The following is a 22,132-nucleotide window of genomic DNA, read 5'->3' on the forward strand; positions in this document are numbered from 1 at the left end:
AATAACTTTCAGATATTTCTGCTACAGGGTAAGAAAATGTATTTGGGGCTCTATTAATATTGGTCCTTTTTTTATTTATTTATTTTTTATTGAAGCATAGTTGATTTATAATGTGCCAATCTGTGCTGTACAGCTAGGTGACTCAGTTATACACATATAGACATTCTTTTTTTTATATTCTTTTTCATTATGGTTTATCAGAGGATATTGAATATAGTTCCCTGTGCTATAGAGTAGGACCTCGTTGTTTATAGTCCTTTTGATTTAATTTCCAATATTTTCTTTTTTAGTGATTGGTGCTGAAAATTCAGAAAAAGTAGATGAAAATTCGGACAAAGAGATGGAAGTAGAAGAATCTCCAGAAAAGATTAAAGTACAAACGGCACCTAAAGTAGAAGAAGAACAGGACTTGAAAGTATGTATATTACTTAATGCAACTTGACAAATAAGTATTTTTAAATTGGCGAACCATTTTAAATAGGCCAAGTACTTTCTCTGTCTTTTAGCAAGTAGTAAAAAGTAATCTTTACTATCTCCAAATATAAATCATTTATTTGATTTGGTGAAATGTTTATATTTAAGGCTGAAATAAGGAGCTATGAGACTGACTTGATGTAGAGAAATTATCTAAAAATAAATTCTAAATGCTTAATTACTTATAAGTAAGTCTCCATTGGAAAGCAATAGCTTATCAAATATAGGCTTCTCTAGTTTGGAAGTACTAAAGAGACTAAAGTCACAAATTTAATTCCTACATGAACTACTTGTCCTTACACAAGGGCATATTTGTTTCCAATTTCATTTCTGTTCCTAATGTCATGAGAAGAATTGGATCAAGTAAGTATGTGGCTCTTAAAGTGTGATCTGTTGGAAAAACCACTTAGCATATTCTTTTGACTTGCAAGAGTTTGTCCACTCACCAGCTAGTGTACAGCCGTGTAGATGGGACTGGGAGAATTAATTTTTTTCAGTGTGAGGCTAGTATAAGCAATTAGTAATGGATAAATGATGGCTTGGACAGTATTGGGGGTTATGTCATTTAGGACCTATTTTCAACTTCCATATCGTATTAGAGTAGATAGTGCGTCTAATTTCTCTTGACCTTGTCTCATTATTTAACACTTTGTTATGTGAATTATTTTACTGTAAATTAGGGTTTTATCTTGTACATAACTAGTTGCGGTATGTGAGAAAGGCTGTTTATAGGCAGACCCATTTTTCTAGTATCTTTAACGATAAATGAAAGATTTTACATAATGAAAATTTTGCTGACTCTGTTATTATTTTTCCTTTTTTTTCTTTCCTGCATTACAGTTTCAGATTGGAGAACTGGCAAATACCCTGACAAGTAAATTTGAATTCTTAGGCATTAATAGGCAGTCCATCTCCAACTTTCATGTGCTGCTTTTACAGACTGAGGTAATTTAGTCATTTTTTTTTTTTTTTTAGAAGTTTCCTGTAGTGTCTGAAACATTTATATTAACATATTTCCATACATATTTCCGTACAAATACAAATATAAGATTTTTAGAAATTTCATGTAATGTCTGAAACATTTATATTAACATATTTCCATACATATTTCCATACAAATACAAATATAAGATTTTTAGAAATTTCATGTAATGTCTGAAACATTTATATTAACATATTTCCATACAAATAACCCAATGAAAGTTTAGTATTAGTTGTTTTGTTTGTTTTTTTATACTGCAGGTTCTTATTAGGCATCAGTTTTATACACATCAGTGTATACATGTCAATCCCAATCGCCCAATTCAGCACACCACCATCCCCACCTCACCGCAGTTTTCCCCCCTTGGTGTCCATATGTCCATTCTCTACATCTGTGTCTCAACTTCTGCCCTGCAAACTGGCTCATCTGTACCATTTTTCTAGGTTCCACATACATGCATTAATATACGATATTTGTTTTTCTCTTTCTGACTTACTTCACTCTGTATGACAGTCTCTAGATCCATCCACGTCTCAACAAATGACTCAATTTCGTTCCTTTTTATGGCTGAGTAATATTCCATTGTATATATGTAGCACAACTTCTTTATCCATTCGTCTGTTGATGGGCATTTAGGTTGCTTCCATGACCTGGCTATTGTAAATAGTGCTGCAATGAACATTCGGGTGCATGTGTCTTTTTTTTTTTTTTTTTTTTAATGAGGATCTTGAATCAGATGCGTATGTTTGATTGATTGATTGATTGATTGATTTTGGCTGTGTTGGGTCTTCGTTTCTGTGCGAGGGCTTTCTCCAGTTGTGGCAAGCGGGGGCCACTCTTCATCGCGATGCGCGGGCCTCTCTCGTTGCGGAGCACAGGCTCCAGACGCGCAGGCTCAGCAGTTGTGGCTCACGGGCCCAGCCGCTCTGCGGCATGTGGGATCTTCCCAGGCCAGGGCTCGAACCCGTGTCCCCTGCATTAGCAGGCAGATTCTCAACCACTGCGCCACCAGGGAAGCCCGCATGTGTCTTTTTGAATTACGGTTTTCTCTGGGTATATGCCCAGTAGTGGGATTGCTGGGTCATATGGTAATTCTATTTTTAGTTTTTTAAGGAACCTCCATATTGTTCTCCATAGTGGCTGTATCAATTTACATTCCCACCAACAGTGCAAGAGGGTTCCCTTTTCTCCACACCCTCTCCAGCATTTGTTGTTTGTAGATTTTCTGATGATGCCCATTCTAACGGGAGTGAGGTGATACCTGATTGTAGTTTTGATTTGCATTTCTCTAATAATTAGTGATGTTGAGCATCTTTTCATGTGCTTCGTGGCCGTCTGTATGTCTTCTTTGGAGAAATGTCTATTTAGGTCTTCTGCCCATTTTTGGATTGGGGTGTTTGTTTCTTTGATATTGAGCTGAATGAGCTGTTTATATATTTTGGAGATTAATCCTTTGTCCGTTGATTCATTTGCAAATATTTTCTCCCATTCTGAGGGTTGTCTTTTCGTCTTGTTTATGGTTTCCTTTGCTGTGCAAAAGCTTTGAAGTTTCATTAGGTCCCACTTGTTTATTTTTGTTTTTATTTCCATTACTCTAGAAGGTGGATCGAAAAAGATCTTGCTGTGATTTATGTCAAAGAGTGTTCTTCCTATGTTTTCCTCTAAGAGTTTTATAATGGCCAGTCTTATATTTAGGTCTCTAATCCATTTTGAGTTTATTTTTGTGTATGGTGTTAGGGAGTATTCTAATTTCATTCTTTTACATGTGGCTGTCCAGTTTTCCCAGCACCACTTATTGAAGAGACTGTCTTTTCTCCATTGTATATCTTTGCCTCCTTTGTCATAGATTAGTTGACCATAGGTGCGTGGGTTAGTCTCTGGGCTTTTCTATCTTGTTCCATTGATCTGTGTTTCTGTTTTTGTGCCAGTACCATATTGTCTTGATTACTGTAGCTTTGTAGTATAGTCTGAAGTCAGGGAGTCTGATTCCTCCAGCTCCATTTTTTTGCCTCAAGACTGCTTTGGCTATTCGGGGTCTTTTGTGTCTCCATACAAATTTTAAGATGATTTGTTCTAGCTCCGTAAAAAATGCCATTGGTAATTTGATAGGGATTGCATTGAATCTGTAGATTGCTTTGGGTAGTATACTCATTTTCACAATGTTGATTCTTCCAATCCAAGAACATGGTATATCTCTCCATCTGTTGGTATCATCTTTAATTTCTTTCATCAGTGTCTTATAGTTTTCTGCATACAGGTCTTTTGTCTCCCTAGGTAGGTTTATTCCTAGGTATTTTATTCTTTTTGTTGCAGTGGTAAATGGGAGTGTTTCCATAATTTCTCTTTCAGATTTTTCATCATTAGTGTATAGGAATGCAAGAGATTTCTGTGCATTAATTTTGTAACCTGCAACTTTACCATATTCATTAATTAGCTCTAGCAGTTTTCTGGTGGCAGTTTTAGGATTCTCTATGTATAGTATCATGTCATCCGCAAACAGTGACAGTTTTACTTCTTCTTTTCCAATTTGTATTCCTTTTATTTCTTTTTCTTCTCTGATTGCCGTGGCTAGGACTTCCAGAACTATGTTGAATAATAGTGGTGAGAGTGGACATCCTTGTCTCGTTCCTGATCTTAGAGGAAATGCTTTCAGTTTTTCACCATTGAGAATGATGTTTGCTGTGGGTTTGTCATATATGGCCTTTATTATGTTGAGGTAGGTTCCCTCTATGCCCACTTTCTGGAGAGTTTTTATCAGAAATGGGTGTTGAATTTTGTCAAAAGCTTTTTCTGCATCTATTGAGATGATCATATGGTTTTTATTCTTCAATTTGTTAATATGCTGTATCACATTGATTGATTTGCATATATTGAAGAATCCTTGCATCCCTGGGATAAATCCCACTTGTTTGTGGTGTATGATCCTTTTAATGTGTTGTTGGATTCTGTTTGCTAGTATTTTGTTGAGGAGTTTTGCATCTGTATTCATCAGTGATATTGGTCTGTAATTTTCTTTTTTTGTAGTGTCTTTGTCTGGTTTTGGTATCAGGGTGATGGTGGCCTCATAGAATGAGTTTGGGAGTGTTCCTTCCTCTGCAATTTTTTGGAAGAGTTTGAGAAGGATGGGTGTTAGCTCTTCTCTAAATGTTTGATAGAATTCACCTGTGAAGCCATCTGGTCCTGGACTTTTGTTTGTTGGAAGATTTTTAATCACAGTTTCAATTTCATTACTTGTGATTGGTCTGTTCATATTTTCTGTTTCTTCCTGATTCAGTCTTGGAAGGTTATACCTTTCTAAGAACTTGTCCATTTCTTCCAGGTTGTCCATTTTATTGGCATAAAGTTGCTTGTAGTAGTCTCTTAGGATGTTTTGTATTCCTGCGGTGTCTGTTGTAACTTCTCCTTTTTCATTTCTGATTTTATTGATTTGAGTCCTCTCCCTCTTTTTCTTTTTTTTTTTTTTAAAGGATTTTTCTTATTTATTTATTTATTTATTTTTGGCTGTGTTGGCTCTTCGGTTCGTGCGAGGGCTTTCTCCAGTTGCGGCAAGCGGGGGCCACTCTTCATCGCGGTGCGGGGACCGCCCTTCATCGCGGTGCGCGGGCCTTTCTCCATCGCGGCCCCTCCCGTCGCGGGGCACAGGCTCCAGACGCGCAGGCTCAGCAACTGTGGCTCACGGGCCCAGCTGCTCCGTGGCACGTGGGATCCTCCCAGACCAGGGCTCGAACCCGTGTCCCCTGCATTAGCAGGCAGACTCTCAACCACTGCGCCACCAGGGAAGCCCCTCTCTCCCTCTTTTTCTTGATGAGTCTGGCTAATGGCTTATCAATTTTGTTTATCTTCTCAAAGAACCAACTTTTAGTTTTATTGATCTTTGCTATTGTCTTCTTTGTTTCTATTTCATTTATTTCTGCTCTGATCTTTATGATTTCTTTCCTTCTGCTAACTTTGGGTTTTGTTTGTTCTTCTTTCTCTAGTTTCTTTAGGTGTAAGGTTAGATAGTTTACTTGAGATTTTTCTTGTTTCTTTAGGTAGGCTTGTATAGCTATAAACTTCCCTCTTAGAACCGCTTTTGCTGCATCCCATAGGTTTTGGGTCGTCGTGTTTTCATTGTCATTTGTCTCTAGGTATTTTTTTTATTTCCTGTTTGATTTCTTCAGTGATCTCTTGGTTATTTAGTAACGTATTGTTTAGCCTCCATGTGTTTGTCTTTTTTACGTTTTTTTCCCTGTAATTCATTTCTAATCTCATAGCGCTGTGGTCAGAAAAGATGCTTGATATGATTTCAATTTTCTTAAATTTACTGAGGCTTGATTTGTGACCCAAGATGTGATCTATCCTGGAGAATGTTCCGTGCGCACTTGAGAAGAACGTGTAATCTGCCGTTTTTGGATGGAATGTCCTATGTATATCAATTAAATCTATCTGGTCTATTGTGTCATTTAAAGCTTCTGTTTCCTTATTTATTTTCATTTTGGATGATCTGTCCATTGGTGTAAGTGAGGTGTTAAAGTCCCCCAGTATTATTGTGTTACTGTCGATTTCCTCTTTTATAGCTGTTAGCAGTTGCCTTATGTATTGAGGTGCTCCTATGTTGGGTGCATATATATTTATAATTGTTATATCTTCTTCTTGGATTGATCCCTGGATCATTATGTAGTGTCCTTCCTTGTCTCTTTTTTTTTTTTTTTTAATTTTATAGCTACTTTATTTATTTATTTATTTACTTATTTTTGGCTGTGTTGGGTCTTCGGTTCGTGCGAAGGCTTTCTCTGGTTACGGCAAGTGGGGGCCACTCTTCATCGCGGTGCGGGGACCGCTCTTCATCGCGGTGCGCGGGCCTTTCACTATCGCGGCCCCTCCCGTTGCGGGGCACAGGCTCCAGACGCGCAGGCTCAGCAGTTGTGGCTCACGGGCCCAGCTGCTCCGTGGCATGTGGGATCTTCCCAGACCAGGGCTCGAACCCGTGTCCCCTGCATTAGCAGGCAGATTCTCAACCACTGCGCCACCAGGGAAGCCCCCTTCCTTGTCTCTTGTAACATTCTTTATTTTAAAGTCTATTTTATCTGATATGAGTATAGCTACTCCAGCTTTCTTTTGATTTCCATTTGCATGGAATATCTTTTTCCATCCCCTCACTTTCAGTCTGTATGTGTCCCTAGGTCTGAAGTGGGTCTCTTGTAGACAGCATATATATGGGTCTTGTTTTTGTATCCATTCAGCCAGTCTATGTCTTTTGGTTGGGGCATTTAATCCATTCACGTTTAAGGTAATTATCGATATGTATGTTCCTATGACCATTTTCTTAATTGTTTTGGGTTTGTTTTTGTAGGTCCTTTTCTTCTCTTGTGTTTCCCACTTAGAGAAGTTCCTTTAGCATTTGTTGTAGAGCTGGTTTGGTGGTGCTGAATTCTCTTAGCTTTTGCTTGTCTGTAAAGCTTTTGATTTCTCCATCAAATCTAAATGAGATCCTTGCTGGGTAGAGTAATCTTGGTTGTAGGTTCTTCCCTTTCATCACTTTAAGTATTTCATGCCACTCCCTTCTGGCTTGTAGAGTTTCTGCTGAGAAATCAGCTGTTAACCTTATGGGAGTTCCCTTGTATGTTATTTGTCGTTTTTCCCTTGCTGCTTTCAGTAATTTTTCTTTGTCTTTAATTTTTGCCACTTTGATTACGATGTGTCTCGGCGTGTTTCTCCTTGGGTTTATTCTGTATGGGACTCTCTGCGCTTCCTGGACTTGGGTGGCTATTTCCTTTCCCATGTTAGGGAAGTTTTCGACTATAATCTCTTCAAATATTTTCTCTGGTCCTTTCTCTCTCTCTTCTCCTTCTGGGACCCCTATAATGCGAATGTTGTTGCGTTTAATGTTGTCCCAGAGGTCTCTTAGGCTGTCTTCATTTCTTTTTATTCTTTTTTCTTTAGTCTGTTCCACAGCAGTGAATTCCACCATTCTGTCTTCCAGGTCACTTATCCGTTCTTCTGCCTCAGTTATTCTGCTATTGATTCCTTCTAGTGTAGTTTTCATTTCAGTTATTGTATTGGTCATCTCTGTTTGTTTGTTCTTTAATTCTTCTAGGTCTTTGTTAATCATTTCTTGCATCTTCTCAATCTTTGCCTCCATTCTTATTCCGAGGTCCTGGATCATCTTCACTATCATTATTCTGAATTCTTTTTCTGGAAGGTTGCCTATCTCCACTTCATTTAGTTGTTTTTCTGGGGTTTTTTCTTGTTCCTTCATCTGGTACATAGCCCTCTGCCTTTTCATCTTTTCTGTCTTTCTGTAACTGTGGTTTTTGGTCCACAGGCTGCAGGATTGTAGTTTTTCTTGCTTCTGTTGTCTGCCCTCTGGTGGTTGAGGCTATCTAAGAGGCTTGATGGGAGGCTCTGGTGGTGGGTAGAGCTGACTGTTGCTGTGGGGGTCAGAGCTCAGTACCAATTTAGTCATTTTTAGTATAAACAGTCAATGTTTGAATGAAATGCTGTGTGTGTGAGGAATCTGTCTTATTTATGTTTCAATCCTAAATTTAAATTTTTAATCTTGATGTATATTTGAACCACCAACCCAGGAAATAAAACTGTGTATTAGCCAAAACAAAACATAATTATGGAAATAAATACTGAGAGTTAGTGTATGATGATGATACTTAACCCCCTTGAATTGGCATATATTCTATTTTTCTAAGAAATTAAATTCTGTTCATAGTGATGATGAGACCACATAATGTTGAAAGTACTTTATACGTGTTAAAGCATAATAGACTTTTTTGGCGGGGCACGGGCGGGGGTGGCACTCAGCTTTTGGGATCTTAGTTCCCCCACCAGAGATCAAACCCGGGCCCACGGCAGTGAAAGCGAGGAGTTCTAACCACTGGATCGCCGGGGAACTCCCTATAGGTCTATTTAAAAAGAGAAGTTCTGGATCCTATTTGTAACCTGTGTACTTTACGATAAATAGGTTACGATTAGGTAAGGAATTCCTGTAGGAAGTTGACTGATTTCCCTGAGAACTAAACCTTTAATTTTGATTAATAACATTACTTAATTGAATGAACTATCTACCCAAAAAATAAAGTTACTGGGGAACCATCTTCATATAGTCCAAAGGGAAAAACAAAACTACTGCTACTCATTTTCACAGTTATTGGAGATTTGTCAGTACTGGGGTCCAGTCTCATTTTTGAGAACTCTGAAGAGCAAACAAGATTTTTTAGGGTGGGATTTCTTTTCCTGTTTGGTCTAGTCTGCTGCCAGAGTATACATCATGGACCAGAAGACTTAAGTTCCTTTTACCTCTGCCTCCTGACATCATAATAAGTCTTTAACTTACTGCTTTTTTATTTTAGACACGGATTGCAGACTGGCGGGAAGGGGCTCTTAATGGAAACTACCTTAAACGAAAACTTCAGGATGCAGCAGAACAACTAAAACAGTATGAAATAAACGCCACTCCTAAAGGCTGGTCCTGCCACTGGGACAGGTACGCACTCTTCTCCCCTTTTCACCTTTCACCTTTGACATCTCAGACTTGATTTGTGATCACCACCACCTGACGACCTGACAGCCTGTCTGGAGACTGAGAGCAGCTGCATTAGCGGTGCTGGGCAGGCAAAGCACCCCAAGCACTTACAGAGTCTGGGCCAGCCACACGTTGGAGAAACAAAAAGCAATGTCTAAAGTGTTCCATGTAACGGATTTTTTCCCAAGATTGGACAAAGCTGGTTTTTACTCCAGAGTGTTGTTGCACGGAGTAGGGCGGGCTTGGGGGTTAAGCGCATGCGAGAGCTCTGTGCGCTTTACAGGACCTCTGGAAGCAACTACTCCTGATTAACCTCGGTGAAGTTAAGGAAAGCTTCGTGGCTGAAGATGTGAATGAAGAACAAGATTACTATCTTCTGCCAGCAGGTCAGATGAAAACATTTCTTTTTATATTTGGCTTTTCTTGATTTTTTTTTCGTTATTTGAAATCTTTGCTCTTTTATTTTTCAGCTCCCAGATCCTCTCCCTCTCTTTAGCTTTCACTGTGTTTGGTATCAAGAGTATGAAATGTGAATTCCACGGTTCAAGAGGGGAAGAGTCACCTTTCGCAAACTTCATTCTCTTCTTTGGAAGGGAAATTAGGGTTCTAGGAGATTGAGTCCCTTTGCTAATGAAACTTGAAACCCTGTTAAGCATTGGCAAAAAAAAAAAAAAAATAGATGTGAGAGGTGTTTTTCTAAGTCATCTGTTGGAGTGAGAGGGCTCAGGGCTGTATTCACAGAGCTGCTGGCAGTGCAAATAGCTTTGAATTATCCTTGGTTCTCCATCCTCAATTGTCAAAGCTCTTTGTTGCCTTTGTGAATAGCAGTCCATTAAGAAGAGGTTCGTCCCTGTGAGAGCAGACTGCTGTCCTGGGACAGGACCAAATGGAAGTGTCTTTGTAGGAGAATGGGTCTTAAAACATGTGTTTTCTTTCTTGTAATTTAGGGATCATAGACGATATTTCTATGTAAACGAACAGTCGGGCGAGTCTCAGTGGGAGTTCCCAGATGGTGAGGAGGAAGAGGAAGAAAGCCAAGCACAAGAAAGTAGAGACGAGACTCTTCCTAAACAGACCTTGAAAGACAAAACTGGCACTGACTCAAATTCTACAGACTCTTCCGAGAATTCCACAGGTGGGACAATTTACCCTGTTTTAATTGGAGAGAAATTATTTTAGAGGAAAAAACAAAAGACTTGTATTAACATGTAAAAGAAAATAATTTAAATCATAATCACATAAATTTCTAACTAAAAAATAATGGCCCTAAGGAAAAGAAAAAAAAGAATGCAGGATTTATATTGAAGAAAACTAAGGTAGTGACTAGTTGGAAATAAGCATACTATTGATACCAGACTCTGCTAAAATATAAAATTATGAGCCAGTGTATTTTTATTTTAAAAGATTGTCCTCTAACTATTCTGTCATGCCACAGACGAAGCTGTGGATTTCCAATAACAGGAATTCTAATTAGTGCTAAGGAACCAGTTATTTAAATTGTCGATATTTATGTGGAGTAATAAGAGATTTGTTCTGCCTTTCTGTAGAGCACTTAGTCTGCTGATTTTGCAACCTCATTTTTACACTTCACTAATCTCGTAGGAAGTATGGTTGTTACAAACCAAAATGATCTGAATAAATGCTGTGAAACTAGGACCATACTTGTTTCAGAGAAGCAAAATAATTGATCATTGCAAATGATCAATATTCTAGTATAAAACAATTAAGATGGCTCAATCCAGTTAAAGTACTCTTAGGGAACTTCAGTTTGGTTATATAAATTTAAAAAAGAAAAAAAAGGCTTTCATAGTTCTTCATTTACTCTGAGAATCTGAAGAGCCATTGCTTGATTTCCTTATTATGGAAGAAGATACATTTTTTTTTTTTTCTCGAAGTCCATCTTTCTTGCAATGACAAAAATAAGTGGCTAATGAAGCATAGTCCAGACTGTGATGAACAAACAGCCTTTCAATCTGAAAAACCGGTAGATGTTTGTTTAAATGATAGCATGTGAAGGTAAGAGTGTTGTGGAATGATTTCTAAAGTCAAAAACCTTTGTGAACTATATTCAATATTTTGTAATAACCTATAATGGAAAAAATCTGAAAAGTATATATATGTATAACTGAATCACTTTGCTGTACGCCTGAAACATCGTAAATCAACTATACTTCAATTTTTTAAAATGAAAAAATAAAGTCACGAACCTTTGAGGATAAAAAGATAGTTTTTTGTAAGATGGGAGTGAAGAGCTGAATTCTTATGTCCTCTGCTTATCAAAAATAATATTTTGTATTCTACTGGCTCCCTAATCCCAGTAGAAAAGTTCTGATTATGTAGCAAATAAAAATAGTCATGTACCAATGATTTTGTTAACTTCTTAAATAGCCTAAGAATCATTATCAGGTCACTCAAAATAGGCATCTATGACTGCAGATAATTTTAGAACATAGCAAAAAAGTGGTTTTCTACTTCATATAATTTTAGAACATAGCAAAATGGTTTTCTACTTCATATTTCAGAAAAATATTTTCTTAAATTACAGGGTGTACCATTTTCATGAAGAGATTTTCTTTATATTACTTTCTCATTCTTTGGGTAGTGAATAGTAGATACGTCTAGTAACTTGTTTTTTTTTTTTTTTTTTTAATTTATTTTTGACTGTGTTGGGTCTTCGTTTCTGTGTGAGGGCTTTCTCTAGCTGCGGCGAGTGGGGGCCACTCTTCATTGTGGTGCGCGGGCCTCTCACTGTCGCGGCCTCTCTTGTTGTGGAGCACAGGCTCCAGACGCGCAGGCTCAGTAATTGTGGCTCATGGGCCTAGTTGCTCCGCGGCATGTGGGATCTTCCCAGACCAGGGCTCGAACCCGTGTCCCCTGCATTAGCAGGCAGATTCTCAACCACTGCACCACCAGGGAAGCCCTAGTAACTTGGTTTTATTTACTTTTTAATAGTTAGTGAACGGAAGAGGCTTGATGGTGGTTCTGGTTTGGTGATTCCCTTATTGACCACTGTCTAATGTCCCTTCTTATATGTTCTAAAGCTGAATATTCTAGAATTGCTAATGCTAAGTGTGTGTAAACACCTTAGAGTTAAACATTAAGTTACTTTCTCCCTTTGTTAATGACATGCAGTTGGTACTGTCTGGTAAAGGAAAAAGCCACTGGTAAACCAGCTTATATTTTTGAGCCTCTTGATTGAGAGCTACTAAAACCATATGATAAACTTGATCTAAATAAAATCCAAATCTTGTACTAAGGTCCTTGGAATTGAAGAGCAATACCAATCACTATTTTAAGCCTGTAAAGAAAGTTTATAATGCTTGCTTTTTGTCAGCCCAACAGTGGTTAAAATCATCTTTTAAAGAAGAAAAACTATACACTGAGGAGCAAGGAAGTTTCAAAGTTCTGTTCATTTTTAATCCTTGTTCATTGTTCCATGTCTGAATTTGACATTGTATCTCTTAAGATGAGTGATACTTCAAGATACCCAACATGTCTGTTTTGTTGGGCTTTTGTCAGGTTAAGTTAAGCTGCTTTTCCAAAAAGTCTCTGGAATTATTATTTGTATAATAATTTCTTGATTTAAACTGATAAACTGGCCTCTTGTCTCAAAATACTAAGCAGTAATACTTTTGGGGGGAATATAGGAAAACAATAAAGGAAGCCTACCTTTATAAGAAAGAAAGCCTGATTTTCTATTTATATAGAAATAAAGATTCATAGAAAAAATATGTTCTTGGAGAATTCAACATTTGTATCCTCACAGTATTCTGTTTTTAAGCTTGATACTTTAAAAAATTTATTAGCACATAATAAAAGCTGTGTATATACCATTTTACTCTCTCCTTGGACTTCAGACTTAATATTCTCTTAAATGGCAAAATACCTCAACTGGGTTAAATTTAGAAATGAAGAGAAGCAGTATGTAATATGACATCCGTGGATATTCAAACTAGGATTTCTCGAAATTCTTTGTATTTAAGCTAAAGGAGATAATTATCAATGTTACGATGCAGCTTTTATGTTTTGAGTAAACTTAGTTTAGGATTCAAATATTAACTCTAAAAGTGCTCCTATATGATCTAAATTTATCAAGTCTAGTTTGTTTCCTATTTACAGAAAGCTCAATTATTTCTGATTAACTTTGTTGAAGGTTGTAAACCACATTATTAATCTTGAACCTACTGTGTTTTCTTGATTTCCTCTGCATAGCAGCTTCTCACCATCATAAATATACCAGTATTGCATTATGCTTCTGGATGAGAAACCTACCGATATATAAATCTGACAAATTTGTTTACCTACCATATATTGTGGTTGGTTTAGTAAAAGGCAGTTTAATAAGTTATTAATCTTCAACGTTTACTTCCTTAGTTCTAATGTAATCTTGATGTACTATTATGTAATGTAATAGAGTGCCTGCCCATACCCAAACTGTCTACAAGTTAGTGTAGAAATTCATAAAGGTTAATGAGACACTTGAAGTCTTTTAGCTGGAAAACTGAATTCTTGTTTTCTGGTGAATTTTTTTCAGTTCCCTTTTCCTTGGTAGTAAGCAGTTTCTCAAAATAATTAGAGTAACCGTGTGAATTATGTTCTTAAAGTCTCTTACATAATCTATCATCTACCTGTTTCATAAAAAAGTGAAGCTATTCTAAAAGCCAAATGGTTCATGGCTGCTTTGGTTTTACATTGTTGAGTGCCAGTGTGGTGTATTTTGAGCAAAGTAAGGTAAAAGGCCTTATCCTTGTTCTAGAGCCTTCTATTAGAGTCGTTATTTAATCTGCTGCTTTGACCATGAAATTTGACAGGTGATGGCATCTGGATCTCTACTCCATGAGAAGTGAAATTTGAGATTTCTAAAGCTCTTAGACTCCTGATATTTCACCAGGACATGTTGTTAAAATAGCACTAGGGGAGTTCCCTGGTTGCCTAGTGGTTAGGATTCTGGGCTTTCACTGCTGTGGCCCGGGTTCAATTCCTGGTGGAGGAATTGAGATCCCGCAAGCAAGACACATGGCTCAGCCAAAAAAAAAAAAAAACAAACAAATAGCACTAGACTAGGGGTCAGACTTGGCCACTAAGAGCTATATGATCTTGGGCAAGTCATTTCCCTCCTGGGTTTCATTACCTTTAAAATGAGAGGGGTAAACTAGACGATTTCTCATGTCTCTTCTACTCCTAAATTCTATGATTTTAGGGAGAAAATCCCCTTCAGCATTCCTGAGATATATATCTAATAGTCCCAAATATTGTGAAACTTCCCTATTGACGATAAAGAGGGATGGGGAAGGCTGCAAGTAAGTATATCTTCCTATTTTCTCTAATCTTTAAAGCTTTTCCCAGCAGAGAAAGGGCGGTAATTAACTATGACTTTTGCAAATTTTGAGGAAAGCTAACCCTGCAGCTCCTCAGATGTAATTTCTTAACTTCAGCAGCCATTTCAAATCCTCCATATCTTCAAACACCTCTTCTTCTCTGTGTTATATTTTTCATTATCATTTACCTTGAAGATTCATGCTCTCTGATTTCCCTTTTCTCCTCACAGGAATAAAAAATTACCCTCCCTGATTTGTTGCTGTGATTTAGCAAATGAATAATTCACACAAAGGTGTGAAGGAATGATAGGATTGACAATATCACCTTGCAAATGGATTTTTGAAACTTAGTAACCCAAATTAATTGAAATGGGTAGAGTTTGTGTGAGTGTTTTGAATGTGTACTTCTCTGGGTCATCCTTAATCACTTATCTAACTCACTAAAAGATAAAGTACATGGAATCAGTATTGCAAATGCACATCATTCACTCACTTTTTCACTTTTGAAATAAAGAAGCCCCCAGAATGTTGCCTTCTAGTTGTGTGTCTTTGAAATAAAAAACTTCAGGTTCAGATGACTGAATTTCTCATTGAGTTGATGTGATGTGCTTCATTTACTCCGCCATAAATCTGTACCCAGAAAACAAGACTAGCATAACACAGCTGGGCCGAGTGCTAACAGTAAATTCTATAAATTTATCTTTTCATGGAAGTCATTTTTGAACTGAGTTTAATATTTCAGTGACATCAGTGTAGAATAGATGTCTGTGGGACAGATTTTGTCTCTACAGTCAGTTGAACATTTCTGTGTTCATGGAGTTTTAGGCTTGCTTTTTCCCTGACTCCTATTTGTTTTCATAGGTTCTCTTTGTAAAGAGTCCTTTTCTGGCCAAGTTTCTTCTTCATCACTCATGCCACTTACTCCATTCTGGACCCTTCTTCAGTCAAACGTGCCTGTGCTTCAACCTCCATTACCTTTGGAAATGCCACCGCCTCCACCTCCACCTCCAGAATCCCCTCCTCCCCCTCCCCCTCCTCCTCCTCCTGCAGAAGATGGTGAGATCCAGGAGGTCGAGATGGAGGATGAAGGAAGTGAGGAGCCTCCTGCTCCAGGAACAGAGGAGGATACTCCATTGAAACCTTCAGCACAAACCACAGTTGTAACTAGCCAGGTGAGAAATGCCATCTGGCATTCTGAAGAGTTTTGGGGGGGGACCAGAGCATGATTGACACGTTTTATTTTTTTTTAATTAATTTATTTATTTTGGGCTGCGTTGGGTCTTCGTTGCTACACGCGGGCTTTCTCTGGTTGCGGCGAACTGGGGCCTACTCTTCGTTGCGGTGCGCGTGCTTCTCATTGCAGTGGCTTCTCTTGTTGCAGAGCACGTGCTCTAGGTGCGTGGGCTCAGTAGTTGCGGCATGTGGGCCCTAGAGCACGTGGGCTTCAGTAGTTGCAGCACGCAGGCTTCAGTAGTTGTGGCTTGCAGGCCCAGTAGCTGTGGCTCGCGGGCTCTAGAGCGCAGGCTCATTAGTTGTGGTGCACAGGCTTACTTGCTCCACAGCATGTGGGATCTTCCTGGACTGGGGATTGAACCCGTTGTCCCCTGCATTGGCAGGCTGATTCTTAACCACTGCACCACCAAGGAAGTCCCTACATGTTTTATTTTAGAAGAGGATATTTAACCAGGGGCTACAGCCACTGACTAGACTCTCTGTTTCAGAGTTCAGCTGACTGTACCATCTCTAGTTCTCCTTCCACTAAAGCAATAAAGAGAAAAGCTACAGAAATTAGTACTGCAGCAGTTCAGAGGTCAGCTACCATTGGTAGTTCTCCGGTCCTCTACAGCCAATCGGCTGTAGCTACAGGTAAGCATTGTGATTAAAATGTATTTTCATCAATGTATTATCTTTGTTTCCAGAATTAGATATCATAAATTAATGTTAAAGGCTTTTCATTGCAAACACTGTTTATGTGCATTTCTTTCAGTTACTTAAAAACCACTGTTAACATTGGCATATATCCTTCCAGATTGTTTTCTGAGCATTTACACATCAGTGATCTTGATGTTTTAAGTACCTTAATGCTAAAATATTCAGAACACCAGAAAATGTGACTGGGTTTTTTGTTTGTTTTTTGTGTGTTTCTTGGCGGGGGGGTATATTAGAATCACTTTGTAGGTGATCTAACTCCCAGTTTCCTTTTCCTCCTCCTTGTTTTTGGCTTTGTCACAATGTCTTTTTTATAGTTTTATGTTTTCTGTTTTAGGTCACCAGGCAACAGGGATTGGACAGCAGACTGCAGGAATTGGACACCAGGCACTATCAGCTAGCCATCCAGCAACAGGAATGGGTCATCAGGCCAGAGGAATGAACCTGCAGTCAAATTACTTAGGACTGGCATCAGCTCCTGCAATTATGAGCTATGCTGAGTGTTCCGTCCCAATGGCAGTGACTGCTCCCACACTGCAGCCAGTCCAGGCCCGCGGTGCTGTGCCTGCTGCTGCCATCATAGAACCTCCTCCCCCACCCCCTCCCCCTCCCCCTCCTCCTCCCCCCCCACCACCACCAGCTCCCAAAATGCCAGCACCCGAGAAGACAAAAAAAGGAAAGAAAGATAAGGTATAGTAAATCTCTCTTTAAATTTTAGTTTAAGATTTTTGTTTTACTGAGGTGATATTTAAAGTATAAATTCAGTAGCATTTAGTATATTCACACTGTGGTGTAACCACCACCTCTCTCTGGTTACGTCACATTTTCGTAAGTCCAGAAGAGAACCCTGTACCCATTAAGCAGGCACACCTCATTACCCCATTCCCCTAGTCTCTGGGAACTACCAGTCAGCTTTCTGTCTCCACCAGTTTACCTACTCTGGAATTGTGCATATGTGAATTTTTGTCTCTGACTTGCTTCACTTAGCACAGTGTTTTGGGGGTTCATCCATGTTGTAGCTTGTATCAGTACTTTGTTCTTTTTATGGCTGTATGATATTCCATTGTGTGTATATACCACAATTTGTTTATCCGTTCATTCATTGATGGACATTTGGATTGTTTTATACTTCTTGGCTATTATGAACAGTATCTATGTAAACATGCATATGAGTACATGCATATTGAATACTTATTTTCATTTCTTTTGTGTATATATATATTTAGGAGTGGAATTGCTGGATCGTATGGTAATTCTGTGCGTAACTTTTTGAGGAGCCTTTTTTCCACAGTGACTGAACCATTTTACGTTACCATCAGCAACGTACAAGGGTACTAGTATCTCCAGCTGTTCACCAACACTGGGTACATTCCACTTGCTAAAAAAATTATTCTGTCAGTCCTGGCAGGTATGAAGTGGTATCTCATTGTGGGCTGGTTTTTTTTGGTTGTTTTTTTATTTGGCTGTGCCAGGTCTTCATTGAGGCACGTGGGATCTTCATTGCCACATGCAGGCTCCTTTAGTTGCGGCATGCCAGATCTAGTTCCCTGATCAGGGATCGAACCCATGCCCCCTGCGTTGGGAGCACAGTCTTTTTTTTTTTTTTTAATAAATTTATTTATTTATTTATTTATTTATTTTTGGCTATGTTGGGTCTTCGTTTCTGTGCGAGGGCTTTCTCTAGTTGCGGCGAGCGGGGGCCAGTCTTCATCGCGGTGCGCGGGCCTCTCACTATCACAGCCACTCTTGTTGCGGGGTACAGGCTCCGGACATGCAGGCTCAGTAGTTGTGGCTCACGGGCCTAGTTGCTCCGCGGCATGTGGGATCTTCCCAGACCAGGGCTCGAACCCGTGTCCCCTGCATTGGCAGGCGGATTCTCAACCACTGTGCCACCAGGGAAGCCTGGGAGCAGTCTTAACCACTGGACCACCACGGAAGTCCCTCCTGGTTTTGATTTCTGTTTCTCTAGTAAGTAATTATGTTGAGCATCTTTTCATTTGCTTTTTGGCCATTTGTTTACCTTTTTTGGAGAAATGTCTACTCAAGTCCTTTGACTCTCCAATATTTTTTATTTGGGTTGTTTGTCTTTTTGTTATTGAATTGTAAGAGTTCCATATATATTCTAAATACAAGTCCCTTATAAGATACATGATTTGCAAATAGTTTCTCCGATCCTGTGTGTTGTCTTTTCACACTGATAGTGTCCTTTAGTACACTAAAGTTTTTAATTTTGATAAAGTCTAACTTACTTTCATTTTTTTTTAATTTACTTATTTATTTTATAATTTATATTTGGCTGCGTTGGGTCTTTGTTGCGCAGGGGCTTTCTCTAGTTGTGGCGAGCGGGGGCTACTCTTCGTTGCAGTGCACAGGCTTCTCACTGCAGTGGCTTCTCTTGTTGCGGAGCACGCGCTCTCGGTGCACGGGCTTCAGTAGTTGTGACTCTCGAGCTCTAGAGTGCAGGCTCGGTAGTTGTGGCGCACGGGATTAGTTGCTCCACAGCATGTGGGATCTTCCCAGACCAGGGCCCGAACCTGTGTCCCCTGCATTGGCAAGCGGATTCTTAACCACTGCTCCACTGGGGAAGTCCTGCTTTCATTTTTGTTGTGCTTTTCATCATATCTAAGAATTCATTGCCAAATCTGAGGTCATGAAAATTTACCCCTATGTTTTCTTTTGAGTTTTATAGTTTTAGCACTCAGTGTAAGTTGTTGATTCATTCAGTTAAAACTTTTTTTTTTTAACATCTTTATTGGAGTATAATTGCTTTACAATGTTGTGTTAGTTTCTCCTGTATAACAAAGTGAATCAGCTATACGTATACATATATCCCCATATCCCCTCCCTCTTGCGTCTCCCTCCCACCCTCCCTATCCCACCCCTCTAGGTGGTCACAAAGCACCGAGCTAATCTCCCTGTGCTATCCAGCTGCTTCCCACTAGCTAGCTATTTCACATTTGGTAGTGTATATACGTCAGTGCTACTCTCTTACGTCATCCCAGCTTACCCTTCCCCCTCCCCGTGTCCTCAAGTCCATTCTCTACATCTGTGTCTTTATTCCTGTCCTGCCCTTAGGTTCATCAGAACCCTTTTTTTTTTTTTAGATTCCATATATATGTGTTAGCATACGGTATTTGTTTTTCTGTTTCTGACTTACTTCACTCTGTATGACAGACTCTAGGTCCATCCACCTCACTACAAATAACTCAATTTCGTTTCTTTTTAAGGCTGAGTAATATTCCATTGTATATATGTGCCACATCTTCTTTATCCATTCATCTGTCGATGGACACTTACATTGCTTCCATGTCCTGGCTATTGTAAATAGTGCTGCACTGAACATTGTGGTACATGACTCTTTTTGAATTATGGTTTTCTCAGGGTATATGCCCAGTAGTGGGATTGCTGGGTTATATGATAGTTCTGTTTTTAGCTTTTTAAGGAACCTCCATACTGTCCTGCATAGTGGCTGTATCAATTTACATTCCCACCAACAGTGCAAGAGGGTTCCCTTTTCTCCACACCCTCTCCAGCATTTATTGTTTGTAGATTTTTTAATGATGGCCATTCTGACCAGTGTGAGGTGATACCTCACTGTAGTTTTGCTTTGCATTTCTCTAATGATTAGTGATGTTGAGCATCTTTTCACGTCTTTGTTGGCAGTCTGTATATCTTCTTTGGAGAAATGTCTCTTTAGGTCTTCTGCCCATTTTTGGATTGGGTTGTTTGTTTTTTTGATATTGAGCTGCATGAGCTGCTTGTATATTTTGGAGATTAATCCTCTGTCAGTTGCTTCGTTTGCAAATAATTTCTCCCATTCTGAGGGATGTCTTTTTGTCTTATGGTTTCCTTTGCTGTGCAAAAGCTTTCAAGTTTCATTAGGTTCCATTTGTTTATTTTTGTTTTTGTTTCCATTTCTCTACGAGGAGGGTCAGAAAGGATCTTGCTGTGATTTATGTCATAGAGTGTTCTACCTGTGTTTTCCTCCAAGAGTTGTATAGTGTCTGGTCTTACATTTAGGTCTTTAATCCATTTTGAGTTTATTTTTGTGTATGGTGTTAGGAAGTGTTCTAATTTCATTCTTTTACATGTAGCTGTCCAGTTTTCCCAGCACCACTTATTGAAGAGGCTGTCTTTTCTCCACTGTATATTCTTGCCTCCTTTGTCAAAGATAAGGTGACCATATGTGCGCGGCTTTATCTCTGGGCTTTCTGTCCTGTTCCATTGATCACTATTTCAGTGTTTGTGCTAGTACCATACTGTCTTGATTACTGTAGCTTTGTAGTATAGTCTGAAGTCAGGGAACCTGATTCCTCCAGCTGTGTTTTTCTTTCTCAAGATTGCTTTGGCTCTTCGGGGTCTTTTGTGTTTGCATACAAATTGTGAAATTTTTTGTTCTAGTTCTGTGAAAAATGCCATTGGTAGTTTGATAGGGATTGCATTGAATCTGTAGATTGCTTTGGGTAGTAGAGTCATTTTCACAATGTTGATTCTTCCAATCCAAGAACATGGTATATCTCCAAGAACATGGTATATCTCTCCATCTGTTTGTATCATCTTTAATTCCTTTCATCATTGTCTTAACAGTTTTCTGCATACAGGTCTTTTGCCTCCTTAGGTAGGTTTATTCCTAGGTATTTTATTCTTTTCATTGCAGTGGTAAATGGGAGTGTTTGCTTAGTTTCTCTTTCAGACTTTTCATCATTAGTGTATAGGAAAGCAAGAGATATCTGTGTATTAATTTTATATCCTGCTACTCTACCAAATTCATTGATTAGCTCTAGTAGTTTTCTGGTAACATCTTTAGGATTCTCTAGGTATAGTATCATGTTATCTGCAAACAGTGACAGCATTTTCAGTTTATTTATTTATTTTTTTTAAAGATTCTTTTTTTTTTTTTTTTTACAGCAGTATTTATTATTTATTTTATGTTTATTTATTTATGGCTGTGTTGGGTCTTCGTTTCTGTGCGTGGGCTTCCTCTAGTTGTGGCAAGCGGGGGCCACTCTTCATCGCGGTGCGCGGGCCTCTCACTATCGCGGCCTCTCTTGTTGCGGAGCACGGGCTCCAGACACGCAGGCTCAGTAGTTGTGGCTCACGGGCCCAGTTGCTCCGCGGCATGTGGGATCTTCCCAGACCAGGGCTCGAACCTGTGTCCCCTGCATTAGCAGGCAGATTCTCAACCACTGCGCCACCAGGGAAGCCCCTCAGTTTATTTTTGTATGGTGTCAAGTAGAGATCCAATTTCACTCTCTTGAGTGTGATATCCTGTTGTCCCTGCACCATTTGTTGAAGAGACCATTCTTTACCCCATTCAATGGTAGACCTTATCTAAAATCAGTTCACCATAAACATATGGGTTTATTCCATTGGTCTGTATGCCAGCACCACGTTGTTTTGATTACTATAACTTTGTGGTATGTTTTGAATTTGAGAAGTGTGAGTTCTCTGACTCTTTTTCAATATTGGCTATTCAGGCCCCCTTGTAATTTCATATGAATTTAAAGGTCAGCTTTTCCATTTCTACATAAAAGGCCAGTGGAATTTTGATAGGGATTGCATTTAACCTGTAGATTGTTTGGGTCATATTACCTATCTAACAATATTGAATCTTTCAGTCTGTGAGCACAGGATTCCTTTCCATTTATTTAGGTCTTTAATTTCTTTCAGCAATGTTTTATAATATTCAGTGTACAACTCTTTCATCTCCTTGGCTGAATTTATTCTCAGGTATTTTATTCTTTTGTGTGCTATTTTAAGTGGTATGATTTTACCCTTTTATTGTTATGTAATGTCCTTTATCTCTTTTAACAGTTTTTTACTTAATTTCCATTTTGTCTTGTAGTAATCCACTTACGCCTTCTTTCTCTTGGCTACAATTTTCATGGAATGTGTTTTTCTGTCCTTTCACTT

The 22,132-nt window shown here is 38.8% G+C and overlaps 1 protein-coding gene across 1 annotated transcript in view; it reads left to right on the plus strand.

Moving 5' to 3' along the window:
• Window positions 1-22,132, plus strand: part of FNBP4 (formin binding protein 4) — a 46,824-nt gene that overhangs the window by 14,635 nt on the left and 10,057 nt on the right. Inside the window, exons 9-15 of the mRNA XM_028166214.2 lie at window positions 291-415; window positions 1,315-1,419; window positions 8,800-8,933; window positions 9,920-10,107; window positions 15,152-15,462; window positions 16,012-16,156; window positions 16,557-16,909. Coding sequence (XP_028022015.2) covers window positions 291-415; window positions 1,315-1,419; window positions 8,800-8,933; window positions 9,920-10,107; window positions 15,152-15,462; window positions 16,012-16,156; window positions 16,557-16,909 — 1,361 coding nt within the window. The remainder of the gene's footprint in view (window positions 1-290; window positions 416-1,314; window positions 1,420-8,799; window positions 8,934-9,919; window positions 10,108-15,151; window positions 15,463-16,011; window positions 16,157-16,556; window positions 16,910-22,132) is intronic.

The sequence above is a fragment of the Balaenoptera acutorostrata genome, chromosome 9, assembly GCF_949987535.1.
Source record: "Balaenoptera acutorostrata chromosome 9, mBalAcu1.1, whole genome shotgun sequence".
Classification (NCBI taxonomy): domain Eukaryota; kingdom Metazoa; phylum Chordata; class Mammalia; order Artiodactyla; family Balaenopteridae; genus Balaenoptera; species Balaenoptera acutorostrata.